This window comes from Schistocerca cancellata, chromosome 3 (assembly GCF_023864275.1).
Source record: "Schistocerca cancellata isolate TAMUIC-IGC-003103 chromosome 3, iqSchCanc2.1, whole genome shotgun sequence".
Classification (NCBI taxonomy): Eukaryota; Metazoa; Arthropoda; class Insecta; order Orthoptera; family Acrididae; genus Schistocerca; species Schistocerca cancellata.
In genome coordinates, this window is record NC_064628.1 from 928,228,603 (window position 1) to 928,245,227 (window position 16,625).

At 45.5% G+C, this 16,625-nt stretch overlaps 1 protein-coding gene across 1 annotated transcript in view; it reads right to left on the reverse strand.

Annotated features, from left to right (window-relative positions):
- Window positions 1–16,625, reverse strand: part of LOC126176658 (calcitonin gene-related peptide type 1 receptor) — a 275,793-nt gene that overhangs the window by 55,988 nt on the left and 203,180 nt on the right. Inside the window, exons 5-7 of the mRNA XM_049923814.1 lie at window positions 8,858–9,211; window positions 4,696–4,861; window positions 713–844 (exon numbers count right to left, since the gene is read on the reverse strand). Coding sequence (XP_049779771.1) covers window positions 713–844; window positions 4,696–4,861; window positions 8,858–9,211 — 652 coding nt within the window. The remainder of the gene's footprint in view (window positions 1–712; window positions 845–4,695; window positions 4,862–8,857; window positions 9,212–16,625) is intronic.

Here is a 16,625-nt window from a genome sequence, read left to right on the forward strand (position 1 = left end):
CTCACAAGCCCTCTTATCTGTGCTGTTGTAGAAGTACGATCTCCCTCCTGCCCATACGATACGACGATCCTGGAGAGCGTCTGTGATGTGGGGAATGTCCAGACTCTCCTCTACGGTTGTGAGAATGTTCTTGTGATCACCGATACCAACATCGTTACACAACTGACGCAGAGCTTGCAACTTGTGTGGCAGATCTCCGAAAGGACCATTCCGCCACTCGGTAGGCCACAATCCCACCCCTTTACACTCGCTCATTTGCCTGTAGGAAGCACGAGTGCACCTGCTTGGTATGGTTGCCTGATAGCTTCACACGTTTGCACCACAAAGAGCCTTCTGGGTTTGAGCATTCCTTATTGAAGGGTAGACAAAGACGACGCTCCGGTAGCCATGCCACTACGCTACCTGTTGGCGGCCGGTGCTGAAACTACTGTCAGTGTATGTATTACCCCCCAGGTGGAATATGCCGTCATCGGATCAAAATCGATGTCGCGTTTCCAACATGGGCAGCCCAGCTTACTTGACAATTTCCATGATGCCTGCCTTGAACTGCAGGAAATATTTTTCTGGCAAGTCTCATTTTCTTCACCTGTCGGCAATAGTAGGTCTAGACTCTAGAGCAACAACGTAAGAGGCAGCAATGGTATCACTGTAAGACTGTCTGCTATGTTCCATGGGTACAGGACTACACGAAGAGAGGGGATAAGTGACTAACCTGGAAGGAGGCGGTGACGGCGGAGATGAGCTCGTAGGCCTTCTCCCAGGGGTGGTCCTTCTCGGGCCGGAACGGCGTCAGCAGGTAGTGCAGACCCAGCAGGGGTACCAACAGCAGCGCCGCACGCAGCGCCTGCGCACATACAGACACTCATTAATCTACAGTCTCGATTCAAGCAACTCAACAACCACATATTAGTCCATCATTCTTCATGCATACCCGTTTCTTTCTGCCAGTGCGAGCTAGAGCACGCCATCTCTTTAAGATAGTTCTTGTTATAAATCAAAATCGCAATGATCAAAATATATATTGCATATTGCTTTATTGTCAATACTGGACATAACAGAAAAAACTGGTTTCGTTCTGCCAGATACAGTCACAAGAAAGCGAAAATAAAATAGATTAATATATTTGTACTTGATAAACACAAACAAAAAGAAGAAAAAAAAACTGCACAAAAGATTTCACTGCAGTTTCTTATCATTGTCGACTTGAAAACACAGTGTTTATGAAACAATTGGCCCTCGTCGTCCTGGGAAAACTTCTGAGTGCTATTAGGAACACTCCTCAGCAAACTGTCCACATAAGGTTTTGGGATATAGCTTGTTTCCACTTTGTAGTCTTTGGTGGGATAGAACGATAACAGTCGCTCGTTTTACAATTGATTATGCATTTTCTGTCCCTCTGAGATCTGGAGAGTATGGGGCGATTCCACTTAGTTGTTTGCATGCTCAACTGCGAAGCTGTTCACAAGATTGTGACGATGGGGCTGTGCATTGTCCTCCGTCACCACAGGGAGCAACAATGCGTGGAAGCATGTTGTGCGGATCATCTTCCCATGCATTGGCACAAGTCGTATACTGCGGCCATATATGAGTCCACCCCGAACCATGACTGAACTGCCATTGTGAGGGTAGCGGTCTACGACATAGTTGGGTTGTGAACGTTGTCCTCCTTGGCTGGACACACGAGTATCATTATTTTCAGGGGGAGACTGATACGAATCAGATCAGGAAAGAGCGTTATGTCCCACTGCTGGCCTGCCCACAGTGTCATGCCAATATGACAAAAGCCTCTCTCCGAACCCGATTTAAAGGGTGAGCCTTGAGATGTCTTCTGGCGCGTAAACCCTACCCATGGATCATTTGTGTTGACACCTGAATTTCTGTAGTAGTTTGGAACTGCCGCTGTAGAAGTGTCGCATTGTGTTGAGGGTGTCTGCTTACTGTTAGACAGAACATTGGTCCTCCGCACCTGTCGTTTTTCTCCTGTGGCCACTACTGAGACGATCATCGGCTGATGATGTCGCAAGAAACTTGTCCCAGATTCTAGAGACATTAACTCGCAGCGATAATCACCGCGACAGCCAGCTGGTATGGCCGAGCGGTTCTAGGCGCTATGGTCGCAGGTTCGAATCCTGCATCGGGCATGGATGTGTGTGATGTCCTTAGGTTAGTTAGGTTTAAGTAGTTCTAATTTCTAGGGGACTGATGACCTCAGATGTTGAGTCCCATAGTGCTCAGAAACATTTGGACGATTTTTTCACGGTGACATTCACCTCTCATATTCGCTGTCCTATTGGAGTGACTATACCCAACCTCTGATTGTACGTTAGTTTTGGCAAACCATACCGAAGCAACAGACCTCTCGTGATGATACACAGCACAAGAACAGTAGCGTGTAGAGACGACAAGGTTGCTATAGACTGCACATACTCCTACTTCACAGTAGAAACATGGATTTTTTTCCACCGGGATTGTATTACAAAGAAACAAATATATTGATATCATAATACATGACAACGTTCAGGTTTAAAGTTTCGGCAATATTCGACACTTATTTTCGCCACTGTGTGATTTCATTGTTTACATAGGTAGCACTATGCTCCAGATAAAACGAAGTTCCTAATCTAATGAATCTGAGTACTATTGTTTTATGTTTAGGGCACTACGTTGTTTATTACATTTCATTCATTTTCTTTGCTACTTCTTGTTACTAACATTTATCTTTTTCAGAAGATGCCACATTTCATTTTCTTATCAAACTGTCTGTGAATCTGTGTTAATTTAGTTTCACTGTTTGATTAGCGTGTTCTCCGAGCTGAACTGAAAAAGCCGGTTTGGGGGTGAATCTCTGCAAAAACGAGGGTGAGAAACCGCCTAAAACTACACTTAAACTGGCCGATAGATAGTCAGCTGTGCGTATTTGATCCGGGTCCAGATCACCTCGTTGTCCACTCCATGTGGAGAACAGTGTTATGTTTTTTATCAGGCCCATTATAAAGTCGGATTGATTTTCTACCAATACCTGGAGGTCTGGCAGTGGGGCAGAGGTGATTCTACTTGGGAGAAAAGGGAAGGACGACATCAGCTGTGGCACACGCCTCAGAAGTAAAGATAGCTTGCAGTAACCTTGAATTCAACTACGCGTTTGGGACCACTTATGATTTAATTCTGAGCCTATGCTATCCATTGTACGAGATAAAAAATTAAATCATGTGAGGGCGAGTATAAAAGTTTCCGAACTTTTCCATTTGTTTCTTAGCAACTGGTCAGTGATTCCAGGCTATCAGCTAAGACTGTACATGTAATGACAAATTATTCTATGTGTTCTATATTGTGGAGAAGGTACCCGATACAATTTGGTAATAGTTACTTTCGTTACCGAACGACATTACTGATGTATATGTTGCGCACAAATATTTTTTTGCTAAACTAACAAGTTGTGGATATAATCGTGCTCGTGATTGCGCCATTTGATTGAGTCCTTTAACGTGAACATATTTCTGGCGTCTACATAGTGATGAACAGTTACCGTGTCTATAGTAGCATTAATGGCACCAGCTGAAATTGTTGTATCAAGATAATTTCAAAATTAGTCGCCATGTTATCAAATGGTTCAAATGGCTCTGAGCACTATGGGACTCAACATCTTAGGTCATAAGTCCCCTAGAACTTAGACCTACTTAAACCTAACTAACCTAAGGACATCACACACACCCATGCCCGAGGCAGGATTCGAACCTGCGACCGTAGCAATCCCGCGGTTCCGGACTGCAGCGCCAGAACCGCTACACCACCGCGGCCGGCCGCCATGTTATCGCCTTACAAAAGGCTACTGCAGGCAAACGTGGAAAATTTGCCGTGCGGTGGGCGGTCTCTGCAGTAGGACGTTCGGCGACGTACTGCACCGTATGACCACAATTAAACAAAAACCTGTCAGTGGACACTAACATCGGATGTGAACACCCTTCGTCCCTAAGACGGCTTGAAATCTGCTCCATAGACTTTCAGTTTGGTATGTGAATGCCTGTGGAGGTTAAACCAGACAAGGTTGCTGGAGTTTTGGAGTAACTCACCACAAAGGCGTACCACTGGGTTCAGGACCTGAATGTGGGCAGGCCAGTCCATTTCAGGAATCCTGCTGTCCACAAACCACTACCTCACAGATGCTGCAACACGACAGGTTGTATTGTCATGTTGATACAAACGATAAACGTCTCCGAACTGTTTCTCCTCTGTACGTCGTATAAAATGCTGTAAAATGTGTTTATATCTTTCCACATTTACCGTTTTCTCAAGCGCCATAAGCGGACCGCGTCATACTGACAAACTCTCCTGTTTGCGCCACATATGATGGCAGGTAACGTCCTTCAGACGTTTTCCAATCTCAAACGCACCACTCGGCAAACTTGATTTCCATTCTCATAGCGGCACTGCTATCGTCGCTCTTAAGTGTCTGGCGCAAAATTTGAAAATGCGTCACCTTTCAGGTGTAGAAATACGCCTGCGAACTTTAATTTATGTCTCACAACTCCCGACAGTGTACAGAAGAAAAGGAGGAAACATCCCAATCCCAGAAAAGAACAGCAATCTGTCATAATGAGTAGTGGAAGGTTTCACAGACCACTTGAACATTACTTTGTTTCTCGTGCATAAACACCATATGAAGCCGCCGTGTGCTCGGCGGCGCGGCGGCCTCACCTGCAGCAGAGTGCTGGAGGGGCGGCTGGAGCCGACGCGCGGCCCGGCGCGCAGCTTGGTGAGCAGCACGCGCACGATGTTGCACAGGAAGAGCAGGTTCAGCGCCATCGAGATGCACACGGGCGCCACCAGCACCGCCAGGTACTTGCTGTCGTTGATCCAGCACCTGCAGGCGCGGAGAACACGACACGCACCGCGTCAGGCGGCTCACAATGCCACTACAAAACACTTTGGGGAAGCATCTGTCACTTACCTGATACCTTCATAAGATGTACACTGATCAGTCGGAACATTATGACCAACCGACCTACTACCGACACGAATCCGTCCAGGCAACAGCAGCGTCACCAAGCGTGGAACAACTGCTACTCAGCATAACACACGGTGCTCGGTGTATCAGTGAGCATGCTGTCCGAGGGTGGAATGGGGAAGGCGCGCGATTTATCTGTTTGACCGAGGACAGATTATGATGGCCCGGAGGCTCGGTACGAGCATTTCGAAAACTGCACGAGTTCTCGTGTGTTCGAGGAATGGTGTGGTAAGTGTCTTCAACACAGGCGACACCAAGGTGTAACCACGTGCAGACGTTGTGGGGTTGGGGGCCACCCCTCATTTCACTTGTCGAATGTCGTACACTGGGCCTCCACATCCGACGGTCCATGCATGTCCCAATGTTAACACCACGAAATCGGCCACTACCACAGAAATGGGCACGTCACCAACGGCACTGGACTTTGGCGCAGCGGCAGAGCGTTGCATGGTCTGATGATTCCCGATACCTTCTTCGTCGTGCTGTCTTTCAGGGGTTTGGCTCCTTGATACCGGTACAGCAGTACAGAGCCAAGCTAGCGGCGGTTCCATTATGCTCTGGAGAAAGTTCACGTGGGAATCCATGGGTCCTGCGAAGTTCGTGCAAAGCACCACGACGGCCGAGGCGTATTGAACATTAGTTGCAGACCAAGTGCATGTTCCCCAACAGCAACGGCATTTCTCAACAAGATAATGGGCCATGTTACAAGGCCAGGAGTGTCATAAAGTGATTCTAGGAAGACAGTAGCGAGTTCGAACAATTGATGTGCTGCCTCCCCCCCCCCCCTCATTCGCCAGATCTTAATCATCCAATCGAGCACATTTAAGAAGTGTGAACATGGCGTCAGAGCTCATAGCCCCCTCCCCGGAATTCACGTGAATTCAGTGGCTTGTGTGTGCGGATGTGGCGCCTACCTCCCCCTCTGACCTACCAAGGCCTCATCGCTTCGCCGCTGTTAGCCGTGCCAAAGCTGGACATGCCTGCTGGTAGCTAGGTGGTCGTACTGTTCTGCCTGATCAGTGTAGATTCACAGTTTAGTACAAGGATCCTTTCAAAATGATGATTAAATCTGATCCTCTGCCCACAGAAGCCATTTAACCATGTAACGTGTCTAAGCTAGGAGTCGCTTCAGGTCACTGCATATGGCGTAGAGCAGGTGGCTGCTGTTTGGCAGCTATTGTTTACAGAGTCCCCCTCAGAGGCTGTACATCCCAGAATCTGTATGATCTGCTGTGTCTAAATTGGAATGCTAGGGTAGTGTCCAATGGAACAAAGTAGAAAAATTGTCTCTGGACATACCCATAGAGTAGCAATGTATCTTGAGTCAGCATTCAGATGAACATAATTTATTTTATGTTGTCACCATACAGGTCCAGTGCCACCGTTGTCACGTGATCTCAGGAAAGCGCAGGTTCGTCCGTAATGCATATCATAAGTTCTTAAATTAATTATGCCACTAGTACAGTTAGATACCCTTCGTACGCTCCCTGAATTTTGTGTAGGCGTTTTGTAGGTACCCTAACTATTTGCATTTCATATCCGGAATTAACTGGGCTATTACCTTTCAAGAGCAAAAAAGCATGGACATCACCTCAAGTCAGTGTCTGTTTACACTGACTGTCACATCGCGTCACATCAGTTCGCTTAGCCCACTACCAAGCAGCGAAAGTGACGTTATATGTCACCGTCCGTGATACAAAAATATATAATATCGGAATAGAGCAACTGAAAACGACGAAGCTTATTAATGACTAAGGCATATTCTTGATCAATTGTATTTGGCAAAGTGCCGAGGAGTGGAAGGATATTTCAGACCATCGGCATTTGTTACCTATAATGAAATAAATGGAGCCTTTTTACATTATGTATTACGAATTTTTTCCATAACCGACAATGTCGTGAGTACTTCGTTAAAGCTCATTTTCCATTGAAAATAATATGTAATGGCAATAGCTAAATCAGCCTATGTTTTTATTTATGTACATTGCGTGCTTGAGCTCTGTTCCAGTACTGAAAAATCTAAATAACACACCAGAAGCCATTTTTCTTCAAGACAATACACGACCACGTGTTGCTGCTGGAACACGTGTCTTCTCGGGGGCATAGGATGTCAGACTTATGCCCTGGCCCTTAAGTCACCAGAAGTGTGGCCAATCAGAAATGTATGGCATATGGTGAAACGACAAGTGCAGCCCTGTGACGCAATCCCAACCACCACAGATGAACTTTGGAACCAGGTGAATGCAGCATGGATGGCTAGAACACAGGACGCCATTCGCGTTAATACGCTTTGATGCCATTACTCACGGAATAAGTTATCAGAGGCCATGGACTACTTACACTACTTGCCATTAAAACTTCTACACCAAGAAGAAATGCATATGATAAACGGGTATTCATTGGACACATATAATATACTAGAACTGCCATGTGATTACATTTTCACGCAGTTTGGGTGCATAGATCCTGAGAAATCAGTACCCAGAACAACCACCTTGATACACCTGGGCATTCCGTCAAACAGGGCTTGGATGGTGTGTACAGGTACAGCTGCCCATGCAGCTTCAACACGATACCACAGTTCATCAAGAGTAGTGAATGGCGTATTGTGACGAGCCGGTTGCTCGGCCACCATTGACCAGAAGTTTTCAATTGCTGAGGGATTTGGAGAACGTGTTGGTCAGGGCAGCAGTCGAACATTTTATGAGTCCAGAAAGGCGCTGCAGGACCTGCAACATGCGGTCGTGCATTATCCTGCTGAAATGTAGGGTCTCGCAGGGATCGAATGAAGGGTAGAGCCACGGGCCGTAACGCTTCGGAAATGTAACGTCCACTGTTCAAAGTGCGTCAGTGCGAACAAGAGGTGACCGAGACGTGTAACCAATGGCACCCGATACCATAATGCCGGGTGATACGCCAGCATGGCGATGACGAGTACACGATTGTAATGTGCATTCACAGCGATGTCGCCAAACACGGATGCGACCATCATGATGCTGTAAACAGAACCTGGATTCATCCGAAAAAATGACGTTTTGCCATTCGTGCACCCAGGTTCGTCGTTGAGTACACCATCGCAGGCGCTCCTGTCTGTGATGCAGCGTCAAGGGTAACCGCAGCCATGGTATCCGAGCTGATACTCCATGCTGCTCCAAACTTCGTCGAACTGTTCGTGCAGATGGTTGTTGTCTTGCAAACGTCCCCATCTGTTGACTGAGGGATCGAGACGTGGCTGCACGATCCGTTACAGCCATGGGGATAAGATGGCTGTCATCTCGACTGCTAGTGATAACGTGACCGTTGGGATCCAGCACGGCGTTCCGTGTTACCCTCCAGAACCCACGGATTCCATATTGTGCTAACAGTCATTGGATCTCGGCCAAGGCGAGCAGCAATGTCGCGATACGATAAACCGCAATCGCGATAGGCTACAATGCGACCTTTATCGAAGTCGGAAACGTGATGGTACGCGTTTCTCCTCCTTACACGAGACATCATAATAACGTTTCACCAGGCAACGCCGGTCAACTGCGGTTTGCGTATGAGAAATCGGATGGAAACTTTCCTCATGTCAGCACGTTGTAGGTGTCGCAACCGGCGCCAACCTTGTGTGAATGCTCTGAAAAGCTAATCATTTGCCTTTTCACTGCATCTTCTTCCTGTCGGTTAATTTTCGCGTCTGTAGCACGTCATCTTCGTGGTGTAGCAATTTTAATGGCCGGTAGTGTATTGTGGACATTGGATTATATAGGGTTGTAAGGGTGTGGATGAAGGTGTAGCAGTAACTGTTACTTTAATATGTACCCGCTTCAGTGTGTTAGTTTCTTTCTAGTGTCAGGAGCGAGTACTCACTGGCCGCTCTCGGCGGGGTCGGCGTCGGTGGCGCGCAGCACGCTGTAGGCGAGCGCGGGGGCGGCGGGCAGCCCCCAGCCGAGGCCGGCGAGCACGCGCACCAGGCGCGCCTCGGACACGAAGGCGGCGACGAGCAGCGTGTGCAGGTAGAGGCCCTCGCACAGCATCCACGTGTAGCTGGCCAGCAGGCCGTAGCTGAGCGCGGCCGCCAGCAGCCGGCAGCCCGCGCCGTTGGCGAACACGACGGCGGGCCGCGGAACCACCGCGCCGTACCACGACAGCCACAGCGCGTTGTTGGCCGCGAAGCTCGCGAACAGGTGCGTGTGCAGCGTGTTGCGCGCGCACCGCAGCGACCTGCGGGAGCGGGCCGAGGTTAGCCTCCCCGCCGCAAGGCGGTGTCCAATGTGACACGCTTGTTTTCTACGATAATCGTAAAAGCTGAGGAAATGATTTAAAATGTATCCCATGGCCGGAACTTGAACGCAGGTATCTTTGTTTACTACACACGTACGCTACTCATTACATCAGCACAGTATTGTAGCTGCATGGACTACCCCGGTCCAGTGTCCTTGCTAACACAAACTTCACTTCTTCAACTTATTTTCTCTTTCTTTGACCGTCGGCTACTGCTGAAGCACTCCGGTATAAGAGTAGCACCCTACCACCGTAGCAATCTATTGTTGTAGCACGCTAGCCTAGTAAGCAAGGAAACCCAGGTTTGAAGTCCCAGCCATGACACAAATTTCAACTATTTTCTTCAGCTCCTATCGTTATCGTAGATCAAGATAAGACTCAGAATGTCTCAAGGAAAATTCAGTGATATCAGATCTATAGATCACCTACGCCTCAGTTACATACAGGATTTCCCCATTATGTCCTACACAAGCGTATTTTCATTTTATTTACTTACATGTCACGTTCGGTAGGATCAAATTGAGGTGCAAATATTTAAGGTCATGGAACGTGTCAGTACAGGATATTACAACATAAAAGTAATAACAGATAAAAGTAAATTGTTCATGAACCTGAAAAATTAAAGCCTGAAGTTGGAGTAAATGCAGTCAACAATACGACAAGAATCAGCTTAATTTTTCAAGGAAATTCTCGACAGAATAGAAGGAGTGACCCATGAGGAAACTCTTCAGTTTAGATTTGAAAGCGCGTGGATTACTGCTAAGATTTTTTAACTCTATCGGTAGCTTATTGAAAATGGATGCAGCAGTATACTGTACACTTTTCTACATAAGCGTTAACGAAGTCCGATCAAACTGCAGCTTTGATTTCTGTCGAGTATTAACTGAGTGGAAGCTGCTTTATCTTGGGAATAATCTAATATTTTTAACAAGAAATGACAGTAAGGATTTTATATATTTAGAGCTCAGCGTCAAAATACCAAGACTCGTGAACAGGGGTCGACAAGAGGTTTGTGGACTTACACACTTATTACCCGAACCACCCGTTTCAGAGTAAAAAATATCATTTTAGAAGATTTATCCCAGAATATAATATCATAAGACATAAGCGAATGAAAATAAGCCATGTAGACTAATTTTCATATTGAACTATCGCTCACTTCAGATACCGTTCGAATAGTGAATATCGCAGCATTAAGTCTTTGAACAAGATCCTGAACGAGAGCTTTCCAAGACAGTTTATCATCTAAACACCTAGAAATTTGAACAGTTCAGTTTCACTAATCATATGCCCATTCTGCGAAATTAAAATGTCAGGTTTTGTTGAATTGTGTGTTAGAAACGTTAAAAACTAAGTCTTACTGTGATTTAGCGTTAGTTTATTTTCCACAAGCTATGAACTCAGTTCATGAACGGCACTATTTGAAACCGAGCCAACGTTGCACACAACATCCTTTACTACCAAGCTAGTGTCATCAGCAAAGAGAAATATAATAAGAGAGCCCATGCCATTTATATAAATAAGAAACAGGAGTTACCCCAACACTGATCCCTGGGGCACCCCCCCCCCCCCCGGCCCGACTTGAATGTACCACACTCAGACAACACATCACAACCATTCTCAACAATGTGAATAATGACCTTTTGTTTTCTGTCCCTAAAGTATGAGGTGAACCAATTGTGAGGTACACCCTGTGTACCGTAATAGTCCGATTTCTGAAGCAACATTTTGTGATCTACACGATCAAACACCTTAGCTAAATTAAAAACTGTGCCTATCGTTCGAAACCTTTTGTTTAGCCCATACAGTACCTCACAATGAAAAGAGAATATAGCATTTTCAGTTGTTAAGGGACTTCTAAAGCCGAACTATGCATTTGGTAGTAAATCGTGTGATATAAAACGATCAATTACCCTTGCTAGGCACTCCATCATAACCATGAGAGTCCTTAGCCTTCAGTGATTTAATTATTGACTCAATCTCTCCCTTGTCTGTATCACAGAGGAGTATTTCAGACATCAATCTCGGAAAGCCATTTGCCCAGAGAGTTATATGACTCTCTGTAGAAGCTAAATTTTTATTTAATTCACCAGCAAAGCACAGAAAATGATTGTTAAATTGTACGAACTGACTTTATATCGTCGACCTTGTCCTGCTGACCTTACCCTTCCTTCGCAACTGGATATATAGTTTTAATTTTATGAGAATAGTTCTAACATTTTGATATAATTCTCGCTTTGTCCTACATCATATCTTTATCCCACTAGTCAGCCACACGGGCTGTCTATTACTGCTAGTACCCGCTTAGAGCGTTCTAATGGAAAGCAACTGTCAAGAGCGTGAGAAGTGTGTTAAGGAAAGCATTATATTTATCATATATGTTATCGGCATTATATTTATCATCTATGTTATCGGCATTATAAACATCCTGTCACTCTTATTCCTTGGCAAGGTTCAAAAACTCACTACTGCTGTTGGATTAACTTTCCCACACAGTTTATAATTACGTGTGACATTTGTTTGAGTACAAAAGCCTTTCAGTGTTAAAACTTGTGCACCATGGTCTGAAAGGCCATTCACGCGTTTACTAAGAGAATGCACGTCTAGTAATGAAGAACGAATAAAAATATAGTCTATGGCTGTGCGACTGTTCCCCTGCAACCTAGCTGAAAAAAAACACAGTCTGCATCAGACCATATGAATTTAGGAGAGCTACCAACACTCTTTTTCTTACACCATCAGACACAAAATTTTTATTGAAGTCACCACATATAACTAATTTCTGGTGCTTCCTATAAAGTGAATCAAGAGCCCTCTCTAGCTTGAGCAGAAATGCTCTGAAGTCACAGTTAGTGGACCTATAAACAACAAGAATTAGTAGTTTCATTAAATTCAACTGCCCCTGTTCCAATACCAGAGAGCCTTGCCAATAGTGACGATCAAAGGAGGGGAAAATAAGACGAAGATGTGAACTGAACTTTGTGTAAGGGGGAGGGCGCGGGGGGGGGGGGGGGATGGCCAGGGTAGTTTGTGCAGTTGTGTTAGCCCTGCTGCTGTGGTGGTGTAATGGCCAGCGTACCTGTCTAGTAGGTAAGGGGACCCAGGTACAACTCCTGCAAGTCCTGGCCGTGGAACGAGTTTTAATCCATTTCTTCAACTTCTATAATTATCACAGATAAAGATGAGACTCAAAATGTCTCAAGGAAAATTCAATTATATCTGATATACAGTTTTTGTTTGCACAGAAAACACCGCTGGCGTGCACTAATGTGTGTTGTGTATTTGATCCAAATGAAACTGATTTGTTTGGGGAAAAGCATCTTTTTAGTCAAGTGTCGTATACGACACGGCCTTGTGACGTTTCCTAACATTCCACCTTGAGACAGGAATAGGTCTGGGTGGAAGGAAAGTTGCCAATTTCGGCTGTGATCTGTGGCAGCATTTAGTGCGTGATTCGTATGAATTAGTCAGAAAGGTTTGAATATGTGATGCCTTCATCTGTTAATGGACGATGCAAGCGAGTCAGTCTACTTACTATGCGCCTTTGTTTCTCCCGTGGTGGTGATGGACTGATCTTCAATGTAGCTTTAGGACAAGGTTATGTTGCAATTTGACAGTTTCTTCATTCACTCGCAGCTATGCAAGTAAGAATTCTTTCCCAGTGCTTTGTGTTTTCATGGGTTGAGGTTAGGATGGCATATAAAAACACAACTTATATATATTTCTATATCCATATTGGATAATGGAATGTAGTCAAATTAAGTCGGGTGATGCTGAGGGAATTAGATTAGGAAATGAGACACTTAAAGTAGTAAAGGAGTTTTGCTATTTAGGGAGTAAAATAACCGATGATGGTCGAAGTAGAGAGGATATAAAATGTAGACTGGCAATGGCAAGGAAAGCGTTTCTGAAGAAGAGAAATTTGTTAACATCGAATATAGATTTAAGTGTCAGGAAGTCGTTTTTGAAAGTATTTGTATGGAGTGTAGCCATGTATGGAAGTGAGACATGGACGATAACTAGTTTGGACAAGAAGAGAATAGAAGCTTTCGAAATGTGGTGCTACAGAAGAATGCTGAAGATAAGGTGGGTAGATCACGTAACTAATGAGGAGGTATTGAATAGGATTGGGGAGAAGAGAAGTTTGTGGCACAACTTGACTAGAAGAAGGGATCGGTTGGTAGGACATGTTCTGAGGCATCGAGGGATCACAAATTTAGCATTGGAGGGCAGTGTGGAGGGTAAAAATCGTAGAGGGAGACCAAGAGATCAATACACTAAGCAGATTCAGAAGGATGTAGGTTGCAGTAGGTACTGGGAGATGAAGAAGCTTGCACAGGATAGAGTAGCATGGAGAGCTGCATCAAACCAGTCTCAGGACTGAGGACCACAACAACAACAACATATCCATATTCATTATAAAATGGATGTATGTATATGTGTGTGCATATGTGTACGCTCCACATCTTCTAAACCACATGAGCGATTTCAACTAAACTTGTTACACATATCCCTTTATCTGAGGTAACAATAGCTACAACCTACCTGTTCAAAAGTGTGTGTGAAATCTTATGGGACTTAACTGCTAAGGTCATCAGTCCCTAAGCTTACACACAACCTAAATTATCCTAAGGACAAACACATACACCCATGCCCGAGGGAGAACCTACCTGTCATACATCAGGAGACATGACCTCATAAACAATGAGATGCGTGACAAATTGCCGTATCGTGATGAAATTTATTGCTTCTTTGCTACTAACTCTATTCGCAACATACACTCCTGGAAATTGAAATAAGAACACTGTGAATTCATTGTCCCAGGAAGGGGAAACTTTATTGACACATTCCTGGGGTCAGATACATCACATGATCACACTGACAGAACCACAGGCACATAGACACAGGCAACAGAGCATGCACAATGTCGGCACTAGTATAGTGTATATCCACTTTTCGCAGCAATGCAGGCTGCTATTCTCCCATGGAGACGATCGTAGAGATGCTGGATGTAGTCCTGTGGAATGGCTTGCCATGCCATTTCCACCTGGCGCCTCAGTTGGACCAGCGTTCGTGCTGGACGTGCAGACCGCGTGAGACGACGCTTCATCCAGTCCCAAACATGCTCAATGGGGGACAGATCCGGAGATCTTGCTGGCCAGGGTAGTTGACTTACACCTTCTAGAGCACGTTGGGTGGCACGGGATACATGTGGACGTGCATTGTCCTGTTGGAACAGCAAGTTCCCTTGCCGGTCTAGGAATGGTAGAACGATGGGTTCGATGACGGTTTGGATGTACCGTGCACTATTCAGTGTCCCCTCGACGATCACCAGTGGTGTACGGCCAGTGTAGGAGATCGCTCCCCACACCATGATGCCGGGTGTTGGCCCTGTGTGCCTCGGTCGTATGCAGTCCTGATTGTGGCGCTCACCTGCACGGCACCAAACACGCATACGACCATCATTGGCACCAAGGCAGAAGCGACTCTCATCGCTGAAGACGACACGTCTCCATTCGTCCCTCCATTCACGCCTGTCGCGACACCACTGGAGGCGGGCTGCACGATGTTGGGGCGTGAGCGGAAGACGGCCTAACGGTGTGCGGGACCGTAGCCCAGCTTCATGGAGACAGTTGCGAATGGTCCTCGCCGATACCCCAGGAGCAACAGTGTCCCTAATTTGCTGGGAAGTGGCGGTGCGGTCCCCTACAGCACTGCGTAGGATCCTACGGTCTTGGCGTGCATCCGTGCATCGCTGCAGTCCTGTCCCAGGTCGACGGGCACGTGCACCTTCCGCCGACCACTGGCGACAACATCGATGTACTGTGGAGACATCACGCCCCACGTGTTGAGCAATTCGGTGGTACGTCCACCCGGCCTCCCGCATGCCCACTATACGCCCTCGCTCAAAGTCCATCAACTGCACATTCGGTTCACGTCCACGCTGTCGCGGCATGCTACCAGTGTTAAAGACTGCGATGGAGCTCCGTATGCCACGGCAAACTGGCTGACACTGACGGCGGCGGTGCACAAATGCTGCGCAGCTAGCGCCATTCGACGGCCAACACCGCGGTTCCTGGTGTGTCCGCTGTGCCGTGCGTGTGATCATTGCTTGTACAGCCCTCTCGCAGTGTCCGGAGCAAGTATGGTGGGTCTGACACACCGGTGTCAATGTGTTCTTTTTTCCATTTCCAGGAGTGTATTTCTCAGACAGTACCCACATATGCCGCTGAGTGTACCTGCACAAATACATCATTGTACTAGACTTAGTCGCCAGACATAGTTTAACATATGTGACATCATAAACACTGATCTCGTGAAAAAATGCCGCATCATGAATGAAGTTTTAATACAATCATTCTTCACTACTAAGACAGTTCCACAGTCGAGTCAGATTTCGGCAGCGCTATTGACATCCTTCAAATGCGAAGCGAAAAAGGCTGTACGTGGAAACCATAGCAATCTATAGAGCTATGAAGAGATGTTGGCAGAGATACGTTAACAAAATCTCGTTGTGGACAAGCGGATCAGCTTTATTTATACATTTGCACATTATGTAGATTTCTATGTACGATTGATTCACAACGTCAAAGGTGTTTCTTGAATACATGGAAATAATTTTTTTTTCGATATTACAGAGCTCATTTTTTGTTTTGTTTTCGTTTCTAATAGAAAACTGGCAATATGAATACACAGGAAATGCCACGTTTTTCAGCCAGTTGGACCCTGTACCACTATACTTCTGTTTTGTTGCACTGCGTTTTCCTTCCTGAAAGCTAGCTCACGATAGCGTACACGTACACAATTTTGTCAATGTTTTCGATATCTTGGGCAATCACTCATCATTTGTCGCTGTCAACTCCTATCCAGTATTTAGCCTGTTTTTCTTAAACTTTAATTTTCACTGAATGCCAATTTTATGATTTTTATAAGTAGACCCACTTCTTACCTATATTTCCTAACCTTACATATGACAGTAACAAAAGCCGTCAGCTGGGATTGCATTACATATTTGTGTTTCCTTGATTTGATAAATTGTGATTAGTTATATAATTGATAGAAACTGGTTTTTCTCAACCGTCAAGGTTCTTAAGAACAATTATAGCCTTAAAATGAGTGATAATCATATATATATAACATCTCTTAAAATAAAAAAAAACAATAGTGGAAAGCTACCCTGTCCAAGAGATAACTTTACACGGACATATACTTTGCAAGATATTCGGCAGTATTCGCTCGTATATGGTAACTTTACATATCTCTGGAAATTTTAAATGGAAATAAAACAGGCATCTGAATTGCCCTAACACTTTTCACAGCTTTTTTGAGTTGTCGGAACACATTACAAGAATAA